The following is a 12,230-nucleotide window of genomic DNA, read 5'->3' on the forward strand; positions in this document are numbered from 1 at the left end:
AAGATGGGGGATGACATATACACACTAATATAAAATAGGTAACAAATAAGGACCTACTGTATAGCACAGGGAACTCTACTCAGTACTCTGTAATGGCCTATATGGGAAAAGAATTTAAAAAAAAGGGTATATATATATATATATATATATATATATATATATATATATATATATATATATATGTATATATATGATTCACTTTGCTGCACACCTGAAACTAACACAACATTTTAAATCAACTATACCCCAATAATTTTTTTTAATAAAAATAATAAGATGAAAGCCTAAGAATGTTTAAAGAAATAGGACATAGATAATAGTTAGTATTAGTATATTAATAGATAAGCCAGTTAGTATTTACAAAGTAACAGTTTGGGGGAAAGTAGGAAAGGAGAAAAAAACAGCACTATTTTTGTAAAAGTAAATTTTTTCCTGTTATAGAAGCTGGCACAGATGTCTCACACAACAGGTAGAGCAGCAGGAGCTTAGATTAAAAGGCAGTCAGAAGTAGTACCCCCTGCTAAGTGTGATTGTGTCTGATTTCATAAACAAGAAGACACTGAGATGGGTTGTCACTGACTTGATTAATTTTCAAGTAGGACAAATACAAACAGGGAAGACTATGCACTCATTTTCATAATTAACTGAAGTGATTCATAGTGGGTTAATAGCTAAGATTTCCACTCTTCCATCACCCAGATGGGAAAGAGCTTGCTTTCTGATGATGACCTGACAGTAAAAATGCACAGTCAGTCCTCTAAGAAACCTGATTTTCAAAGTACCATGCTTCTAATGCTAAGGATTTTACTTGAATGACTCCTAGCCTTGTTCCAGCTCCACACAAAGTAAATACGTGGATTGAAATATTTACGTTCTGACTTTCCAAAGGCACAAATGGAAATATTAATGCTACTTTATTGACAATTTCCACTTGATTATCACTTGAACAATTATCAGTGAATTCAACGAACATTATTGGAATCTGAGAAACATGCTCTAAACCTTCATTTGCCCATATCCTTTTTAATAGACATGAAAGAATAACCTGTGTTTGGAAAAAGAGGCAGAATTTGAATATCAGGTACCATTTGTATATTTTTTTTACTGCTTTATTAGTTCTTTCTACCTATCTCTCAGATTCCAGGTTTTGCCCAAAGGAATATGTGCCTTAAGCCAATATATCAGTCTTCCGGGAGTTCAGTATGCAAAGATCCCTTTCTGTACCTTCTCAGCCAACACATTTGTTGAGAATAAAAAGGGCAAGGCTTTGACATTTCCCAGCTTGTTATCTATTTAATTTTCCATCTGCTTCTTTTGCCACTGCCTTCCAAAGGAACATCTGCTGCATATCTGAGGGAAGGAAAGGAAGATTGGATCTAAGCCACCTGGGTCTACAGTCCTAAACCTTGGGATCCAGATTAAGGGAAGGGAAGAAGATGAACAAATGGTCTAGAAAATGAAATGAGGACAATCTGTTAAAAATAAAGCTGTATTTCTCTTTATTCTAGAGCCCACATGACTGGACAAGCTGCACAGCAGCATCTACCACCAGCAAGGGCTAGATGTAGGGGAAGGCATCTGGTAATTGGGGAGAGGCAAGAGGAATTTCCAGAACTGACACTCCCTCTGGTGCCTGAATCTCCATGTGATTCCCTGTACCTCACGTAGTCTTTAAGCATTTAAGGATCAGCTGCTGTGAGCCAGGCTTTGTTCTGGGTATTCTGGAGGCAGAGATGATCAAGACATGTTAGTAAACAACATATTACAATATAAAATGATAAAATTATACCCTAGGTAAGGAAACATTGTTACAAGAGCATACAGAGCGAAAGGATGTGTGCCTAATCCTGTGAAAAGAAATAGTGGTTCAAGGGGAGGAAAGGCAATACACAGATGATACCATGAGCTGAGTTTGGAATGATAAATATTAGAAAACAAGCTCTTTTTTCTCCTTATCATCAAGGGCAGCACATAACAGCAAATCTTCATAGTTGACTCAAAAACCTAATCCCCCAAAACCTTAAACCCACCCACCACTCCTCTCAATGTCAAGGCATCAACATTTCTGTCAAATGTACCATTTGGGTTGTGCCATCTCTTAATGTTATCTGGAGAGTTACTAATGAGGATAACAAATTCTCAAGGTAAGATGCAAGTCTCAGCATAACAATTTCTTAATTTGCTATGATAGAAAATGACAGAGTAGCCAGTTGACTGATTTTAGCTGTCCTCAAAACTCTAACATCACCACAGTCTTTATATGTAAGACCAAAATAGCAAACACAAACAATTCTCAGTTAGCTTATCTGCAAACATTCAAGTGTTGGATGAGTATTTGCTCTGGGCACCATGGGGCATACAGAAGAGTAGACCTTTGTGTCTCTGAAGCTAAAATCTAATCTCAGTGACCAGAGTGTTTAAATTGGATAACCCAAAAAACAAAATCTCCTTTCTATAGATAGTTCTGACATGACAAATATTTAACACTTAAATGAGAAAAGAATAAGGCCAATGTAGTGCTGCATAGCTCAATAAATGCATAGTTCCTTCACTTTTACCTGCTCTCCTCAAATAAGTACAATATCATTTGCTTTAGATTAGTGCAGTGTATACTGAGGTGCAAATACAATTGGTATGATCTCTGACTACACAATTACATCTTCTCATCGTCTTAATACATTTTATTTTAAAAATATGCTTTAGCAAAATGGAATAACTGCAGGGAATGGATCAAACACAATTTTTCCTGTCATCATGTTTCCTTTTCATCTCAAAGGAAAGCTTTACTCAATTTTAAAAAAACACATTGAGAAATAATTTTTGAAACTTTTATTGCTGCTGAGTGGCAAGCTATTTGATCAAATTAAATATTTTGTATATTTTTTATCTTGAATTAACTCACCAAAAATCCTAATGGCTATTATAGCATGTGATGTTTCATTTTATGGTTAGTTTGTTAGGTGGAGTTTAAAGACATTAAAATTTTTAATTTTTAAATAAGATATGGTGATAAGAAAATCTCCTGTGCTGTTCAGCTGCAAAAAAAATGAACTTAGAAAAGGGATTGATGATCGAAACCTTCTATGATTTCACATTAGGAAAGAAATGAAGTTTTCTACAACATTAGGTTGTTCCGTTAACAGAAGAAAAATAACAAAGTAACTTGTATCAGGAGTCCAGAAGCTCAATATTTCCTAATTTAGAATTGATAGAAGTACAGAATGTTTTTGAGTTGGAATGTATGCCAGAGTGCTTAGTCTGATTTGTAAGTGAGAAAGCTGAGACCCAGAGAGATTAATTAAATCTTGTTTGCTTGGATTTGCAACCATGCCCCAAGATTCCCCAGCATGGTGTATTTCCTAGCATTATCTTGTCACCATCATTCCTTTCAGTTTTGTATTTTCAATCATGAGATAATCATGTTGTTTAGGAATGGAGCCAAATAAATCCTTTCCTTGGCTGAACTTTTGTCTATTGTTCCCACCTGAGACTCTAGGAAATCAGGTTTAGCTGGCTGGTCCCATGACCTGAAAAAGTGGTTCTGTCACCGTTTCATTCCATGCCAACCTGATTTTATTTTCTGCCTTGGTTCTCTCTACGACTTTAGAAGGCAAGAGCGGGCTTCTCTGGTGGCTTAGTGGTTAAGAATCTGCCTGCCAATGCAGGGGACATGGGTTCGAGCCCTGGTCTGGGAAGATCCCACATGCCGCGGAACAATTAAGACCATGTGCCACAACTACTGAAGCCCACGCTCCACAATAAGAGAAGTCACCACAATGAGAAGCTCACGCACCACAACGAAGAGTAGACCCCGCTCACCACAACTAGAGAAGGCCCGTGTGCAGCAAAAAAGACCCAACGCAGCCAAAAATAAATAAATTAAATAAATAAATTTATAAAATAAAAAAGAAGAAGACAATAGCAACAAGTAGCACCATCCACAATCCACCTGTATACCTAGACTAAGTTTGGCAGGTATAGTGATTATGTTTCTGATGATCTCTGTGTAGACTTGGGGTTGTTTGAGTGAAGGTGCTTTTGTGGCTGAGGTGTTGTACTAGAAGTTAGATGCAGCTGAGCTTCGGGTAAATTTCCTGAAGGAGGGACGTAAGCAGATTTAGTAAAGTGTTTAAGTATTCCAAGCCTAACATTTTCTGAATTTTGAAATAACAACACACAAGTTCCTTTGGCTTCAGTGTAATACAGATCAAGCATAATAAATACATCAAGAGAGAATTAAGCCAATTGTCAACATTTGAGTACATTTAGTTGGTAAGAGAAAAAAAAACACCCAGAATTAGTCACGATCCAAACTTTTCTCCAGGTAATTTTCTTCCTTTTCTACATATGTCTATTCCATAATTTGACTGGTTTTTGTCATTTTTTCTAATCTTGAAGCAGGTGCAATGGGATATGAGATATTCAAGTCATTTCTGCAGCTTTCTTATTCAACTTCTGGTGGGTAGATAGAATTCTGCCCCAACCTCCAGGACCCAACATGTTTTCTCTCCTCTTTGTCTATTTTTCTCAAGGATTAATCTGAGATTGATGGGTACATGGGGAAAAAAACACTCCTGGTTATTTTTTCCTACCATATTTCTAATTGCATTTGTTTTGTCATCCTTAGGATTACCAAGAGGCTTCCAATTTGAAACAATTTGTAACTCGATTTTTATTGAAAGAGACCTTGAATCAACTGCAGTCTCTCCAGAACTCTCTGGAATGTGCCATGGAAATTACTGAGGAGCAAACTCGTCAAGAAAGGCAAGTTAAGTGCTTTCATATGATGTGTCTTTAGTGACTCCATGTTTATGAAAGACCAGTTGAAGGGCATCATACTTAAACTAGTAAAAACTAAAAATGAGAATGAATAGATTTAAATGGAATGGCAGGGACCTCCAATGGATACTAGCCTTATATTTTCCTCTAGAAAAGACCATTCTCCTTTTTCTTTTACTATCCATCATTTATTCAACAAATTTTAATTGAGAATTTAATAGATGGAGAAGACTTTACAATTTGCTGTGATAATGTAAAGATACATTTTACAAAGTCCCAATTCTTAAGGAGGCTAAAGTCTATTACATAAATAAAATATGAACACTAAAACTATAATGCAAGCTACAAGTGATAAATACCACAGAGAAGGGGAAATATACTGCCAAGAGATTTCAGAAGAGTAAAAGATTTAGTATAGATAGACATGAAAGACAGTTTCATGGAGTTTCCTGATGACATTTGAGCTAATCTTCTTAATGAGTATACTTGAAAATTACGGAAATGATGGAGAAAAATCTTATAGGCTCAGTGAATCTAGATATAGCAGGAGACTTGAGAATTCAATAAGCCTAATTATTTAAGGAAATAAAGAAAAGTGAATGATGGGAGAAACTTTCAAAATTCAATGCCACTAATTGAGAAGATAAGTAGTGATAATATAGTAGTTGTATAAATAATGGTACTAATGCTAAAGATAAACTTGAATTAGAAATGTGTAAAGCAGACATCAGAATAATTCCAAACAACAGTTGGTAATTTCTTGAGTTATAATTTTTACCTTGCAAGCCAGAGAAGAGCTTGGCAAAACTCTTGCTTATGCAACAAACTTTTGCATGTGCAATGGCTTATCTAACTTCTGCATTTTAAGTTATAGAGAACCACACAGTAAGTTTTTTGAACAGGCTGATAAGAGACTGCTCAGTAGGCCAATTTTTTAAGACAAATTAATGGGTACATAATTATTAGGATGTATCAGAAAAACAGTGGAATTTTCAATTTTATGTTTATAATGTCAAAATGAGTGAGCACCACCAAATTCTAACAAAAAAGCCTGTAATCTCAGATCTAATGAGCTTGTGCAGCTGATGAACATTGATATGCACTCTCCAATGGATCTGCATGGCATTTCACTTATAAACTTAGTATTTTCTTCACTGTATTGGGTGATTCCATATCAAATGACAAAGTGTAACAATTAGCTTTAGAGAAGCAACAACCCATCTCCTCAGGTTTGAACAGAGGATAACTGAATATCTTGAAGCACAATGAAATTGATTTCATGTTCCTGATGAGAAAATGAGGCCTGATTTGTTGTCTTTTGTTCAGGTTTTCTTGAGGTAAAATGGATTGTCCATTTTTAGACTCAATCTTTTGCCACCTGAGAAGAGGCTTGAAAAAGGATTCTGTTCCCTTTCTTCACCTGCACTTTGGTTTTTATTTTCTATAGTCACCTTGTACAAATTTGCATTCTACATTCACCACCATAGAGTGAATGCATAATGAACAACTATTCCTTGTGTTAGGCCACAGGCTAGCCTTGAACTCCTGCGACTGCTGCCAACAGCTGCACTGCAGCTGTGTTTAATGAGAAGGAGCATAAGAGTTTAAGGAAATTAGAAGACACTAGAGAATTAATGAATCTTTTATTTCTAGGTTTCTAGCTCAAAAACAGCTTAGAAGAATGGAAAATATTACAGATCTAATATCAGTTTGGGAGAGTGCTATTGAATAGAATTTGGCTAAGGCACCCAGAGATACCCAAATCTCACCACAAATCCACGATACTCTTCCCAGGGAGGTTTCTAGAAAAAAATACACAAACAAGCAAATAGAAAACAAAGTTCCACTATGGGTTTGTGTCCATAATATCCAACGTGAAGTCTCTGGTTACTCTGACTGAAGCATGTTTGTGTCCATAATATCCAATGTGAAGTCTCTGGTTACTCTGACTGAAGCATGTTTGTGTCCATAATATCCAATGTGAAGTCTCTGATTACTCTGACTGAAGCATGCGAATTAGGCCCAAGCATACAGGGACTCTATCTCTGTTCCCAAGGCTCCATCTTCCTATCAGCTAGCCACCAGAAACCAAAGTGAAGAGAGCCCCAGGGGCCTCATCATTGGAAAAAAGACAAAGAGAAGAAAGATGGCTGCCCTTTTTCCTATGATATCAAATAAGAAACAAGTGAAGGAGCCTCATAGGGAGATAAGACCTGAATTGGATCTTTTGGGTAGATTTAATGGCAGAATGATATCTCCCTGAAGGGAGGGTTGTCCTCATCTATGCTATATTACCCATCTTCTCTCATCTGGCTAACTCATCCTCCTACTTTGTTTGGTCTCTGTTTGGACAGAACTTTCTCTAGGAAGCTTTCACTGCTCACAAAACAGAATTTTATACCTACCTCCCACTCCACTACTCCCGTTAGTACCCTCTACTTATATCTACTTACGATCTCAGTTCCTTAATTATCTCCCCCATTAGACTTTGAGTTTCTAGATGGCAGGGACTTTTTCTTGTTTCCCTATACCTGGCACAGCTACATGTTAAATATATAAAACTGAATAAATCAAAGGGGATTCCAGGTAAAGCGAGCCATATAGAAGAGCAGTGGATATGGACCTGGGACAGTGGAAAGACCAACTTACCTGGAATCTAGGGTCAGGATAGGTCTTCAAAGCTAAACAGATGCATTTAGACTTCATATGATCAGAGATTATCATTGGTGGTTGTAAAGAAAGGAGAAATATAGTAAAAATGGAGTTTAAGGGAAATAGTCTCATAGTAGTATGTAGTAAAGATTTGGGGGAGAAGAGAAGCAGCTCAGAGAGGAGAGGTCAAATAAGTATATCCAAAAATTCATTAGTGTTTTTATACCATAAAGGAAGATTCCATGAGGCTCTGTGCAGTCAAAAGTTGCAACCCACAGATATCTTTAAAAATTCCACATTTGTAATAATTTGCTACCTCTCAGCATCAATATTACCTCGGGGCTTAACACTTGTGAAACCTAAGGATACAATGACTTGCTGAAATATAGAAAAAATTGAGAAGTCATCTATTCTAGCTATCAACCCCAAGGAGGAATCACACAGTATCATTCATCCTGCAGTAATGAGTTAGACATGCTGTGTTGAGCAAAATGTCTGTGTGTATTCATGTGAAAATGGCAATTCAGAAAGAAGAGATGCATACAGCTGGAATGCCACAGAAGTGAGATTTTTCAGATGGCGTTCTACAACACTCTTTATATCTGTCCTGGCCAGCTGGCTAAATGGAAGCCACTTTAATCCCATGTCGTTTGAAAGTACCCAATAGACGACAAGAATTATCATTAGTTTATACTAAAGTTTTCCTCTAGAGGACCCTTGTCTTCTTATATAAACCATTTTTCCTCAAACAAACTAGGTTTCTAGGAACACAGTTTAATTATATGTGAATTTCTTTTTTATAATGAAATCTGCAAGTTTGTTCTATTTTCCAAAGTTCTTCTTCATTCAGAAAAACAACTAATTCCTTCTGGCTTGGAAGTTATTTTTCTCCTTTTCATGGTTGTTTATTACAGAAGTAAGGGAAGGCTTTAATTTCACATACAGGTGATTATAAAGTTCAGACAACTTAAATTCCCTTATCTTGAACATAAAGAAGGAATGCTCTAAATCACTTCCTCCTATGTAGTAAAGATTTGGGAGAGAGGAGAACTTACTAGAAAGTTGATTTTTTTTTAATATGCCATAGGAAAATCTAGAGGGAAGTGTAGTTAGATTGGAGAGTAAACATAGAATATTAGTTTTGCTCCCTCCCTAAACCCTTCAAAAATGGCATTAAGAGTGTCTGGATAAAAAGGAGTCATAAACCCACAAAGATAAGAAGGATAGAAGAAAAATGATATAGAAGCTTGGAACATGAAAAGAAGGTGAATCTAGCGGTAACTGATTTAGAAGATCTGAGAAAGCTGAAACATAAGCAGCTGGTGTAAGAAGCCAAGATGCAATCCAACTGGTATCACAAAACCTCAGAAAGCCTCAAGAATTAGCTTCAGGGCTTCCCTGGTGGCACAGTGGTTGGGAGTCCGCCTGCCGATGCAGGGGACACGGGTTCGTGCCCCGGTCCGGGAAGATCCCACATGCCGCGGAGCGGCTGGGCCCATGAGCCATGGCTGCTGGGCCTGCGCGTCCGGAGCCTGTGCTCCGCAGCGGGAGAGGCCACAACAGTGAGAGGCCCACGTACCGAAAAAAAAAAAAAAAAAAGAATTAGCTTCACCATGTGCAACTGATAGTGGGGATGAAAGTGAGGTTGACATATTGTTGAAAGCTCCACCCAAAGCTTTATATTGACTGCCTCTCCCCAGCCCTTGAGGAAGCCTAGAGGTATACTCTTTGGAGTAGGTGAACAGATTTACACTGGCACAACTGGGTGTCAGAGCACAGTTCTAAAAAATGAGGCATTAACTGAAAGTCTCCATACTGAACAGTGAGATTTGAAACCCCCTCAGAATCCTGTGTTCCCAGAGGACTGGCAGTTGGGCTTATTCCCTCCAGTTGGGACCTCCTTCTTTTAGCGATCTCATCAGTCTTAGAGAAAATACTTAAAAGTACTGGAAGTCAGTGTCCTCCAATGAACAGGCCAAGCCAGGCCACCCTACAATGGAGGCTGCAAGTTGGCAGTCCCCAACATACACATATAGATTCCAATCATTCCTGTGGTTCCTTCCTCTGAGATAAGCAGGGACAACCAAGAGAACAAGTCAAACACAAGAAACAAAACTTGAAACAGAAATATCCAGGGAGCAGAAAACTTCAGAAAGTAAATCATCAATACCCTCAAAAATCAGAGAAGATATTGCATTTATGAATTAAGGGCAGGATGTTATTTTAAAAAAAGAATATTGAAAGCACAGAAAACAGTTCTTGGAAATTCTGATTGTAGAAATGAAAACCTATGAGGAATATTTGGAGATAAAAGTGTGATGACATTTTCTAGAAATAGAACACAGGAGAGACATTATCAAAGAAATAATTTTCAGAACAAGGACATGAGTTTCCAGGTTGATAGAACAGACTAAGAGCCATTATAACGAATAATAAAAGTCACACGCCAAGTCATGCCATTATGAAATTTCAGAATACTGGAGATGAAGAGAAGTGTCTAAAAACTCCCAGAGAGAAAAACCCAAATGATAAAGAAAACACTATATTTTTCAATAATGAGACTGGAAGCTAAAATTCAATCAAGCAACTTCAAAATTTGAATGGAAAAGATTTGCAACCTAAAATTCTTTACTCCATAAAACCACTAATAATGCTGGAGGAAAAATTAAAGTATTTTTATACATGCAGTGTCTCAAGAATTTTGCCTCTCATGGTATTCCATTTCTTCTGAAGCAATTGGAGGCATTTTCTCTCCAAAACAAAGGAATAAACTAAGAGAAAAATGAAATCCAGTTTAAAAAAAAAAGAAAGATAAAGGCAGAGGTGGGGTGGGGAGGGAGAATCCAAAATAGGAGAGAGGCTAAAGGAATCTTATTTTGGGTGTGGGGGGTTGCATATAACAGAGGGCGAAAAGTGGCTTAATCACATAAGAGCTTATTATTTCCTGCTAAAGACCCTGGTGGTGGGCAGTCTAAGGCAAGTATGGCAGCTCTACAGATTTATCATAGATTTCCTCTCTTTTTCACATCTTCGTACATGACTTACATTTGCAAGTTTACCTCATGCCAAAGCTGGTTGTTGGAATTCCAGATACCATGTTCATATTCCAACCAGGAAAGAAGTATAAGGAAAGAATAGGCAGCCTCTCAGCTCAATTCTTCCTTTTAAACAGCCTTCCTGGAAGTTCCTTACATTTCCATGTATATATCTTTGGCCTGAGCTTTTCATATAGGGAATTTGATACCTAAAGCCTAAAACTGAAAAAGAAAGAGATAGCAAAAAGTTCACCACAATAAGTCTAGTTACCATCTGTCACCATATTGTTATTACAATATTATTGAATATATTCCCCATGCTGTACATTTCATCCCTGTGACTCATTTATTTTGTAACTGGAAATTAGTACTTCTTAATCTCCCTCACCTATTTCACTCTTCCCATCTCCCCTCCCCTCTGGCAACCACCAGTTTGTTCCCAGTAACAGAGTCTGATTCTATTTTGTTATGATTGTTCATTTTGTTTTTGAGATTGCATATATAAGTGAAATCATATGGTCTATCTTTCTCTGACATACTTCACTTAGCATAATTCTTTTTTGATGACTGAGGAATATTCCATTGTGTGTGTGTGTGTGTGAATATATATATATAAACACAAATATATATACATATGTATGTATATATATACATATGTCATATATGTAAATAGACACACACAGACACACACACACACATATCCATTCATCTACTGATGGACACTTAGGTTGCTTCCATATCATGGCTATTGTAAAAAAAAAATAACTGCAATGAACACAGGGGTGTGTATATCTTGTCAACATTTTTTAAAGTTAATTAATTTATTTATATTTTATTTTTGGCTGTGTTGTGTCTTCATTGAGGTGAGCGGGGGCTACTCTTCATTGTTGTGCACGGCTTCTCATTGCAGGGGCTTCTCTTGTTGTGGAGCATGGGATCCAGGCATGCAGGTTTCAGTAGTTGTGGCTCATGGGCTCAGTAGTTATGGCTCACAGGCTCTGGAGAGCAGGCTCAGTAGTTGTGGTTCATGGGCTTAGTTGCTTCATGGCTTGTGGGATCTTCCCGGACCAGGGCTCAAACCCACGTCCCCTGCATTGGCAGGCAGTTTCTTAACCACTGTGCCACCAGGGAAGTACCTCTTTTCAACTTTTCAAATTATAGTTTTTTTTCCTTTGGAAAAACATTCAGATGTGGAATTGATAGATCATATGTAGTTCTATTTTTAATTTTTTGAGGAGCATCTATAATATGTTCCATAGTGTCTGTACCAATTTGCATTCCCACCAGCAGTGCACGAGGCCCCCCTTTTCTCTACAACATTACTAACAGTTGTTTATTGTTGCCCTTTTGATAACAGCCATTTTGAAGGGTGGGAGGTGATATCTCATTGTGATTTTGATTTTCATTTCCCTGATGATTAGTGATGTTGAGCATCTTTTCATATGTCTGCTGGCCATTGCTATGTCTTCTTTCAAAAAATGTCTGTTCAGGTCCTCCACGCATTTTTATTGACTTGTTTGTTTTTCTGATGTTGAGGAGTTGTACGAGTTAGTTGTGTATTTTGGATATTAACCCCTTATTAGTTATATCATTTTCAAATATCTTCTCCCATTCAGTAGGCTGCATTTTCATTTTGTTGATAGTTCCCTTCACTGCACAAGTTATTTAGTTTGATGCAGTCCCATTCATTTATTTTTCATTTTGTTTCTCTTGCTGAGGATACAGGTATGAAAAATATTGCTAAGAATGATGTCAAAGAACTTA

At 37.2% G+C, this 12,230-nt stretch overlaps 1 protein-coding gene across 2 annotated transcripts in view; it reads left to right on the plus strand.

Annotated features, from left to right (window-relative positions):
* The window catches only part of NECAB1 (N-terminal EF-hand calcium binding protein 1), a 279,183-nt gene that overhangs the window by 198,880 nt on the left and 68,073 nt on the right, over positions 1–12,230 (plus strand). For both annotated transcript variants that reach the window (XM_059994879.1, XM_059994880.1), the window contains exon 6: positions 4,628–4,764. In XM_059994879.1, coding sequence (XP_059850862.1) covers positions 4,628–4,764 — 137 coding nt within the window. The remainder of the gene's footprint in view (positions 1–4,627; positions 4,765–12,230) is intronic.

The sequence above is a fragment of the Delphinus delphis genome, chromosome 17 (assembly GCF_949987515.2).
Source record: "Delphinus delphis chromosome 17, mDelDel1.2, whole genome shotgun sequence".
Classification (NCBI taxonomy): domain Eukaryota; kingdom Metazoa; phylum Chordata; class Mammalia; order Artiodactyla; family Delphinidae; genus Delphinus; species Delphinus delphis.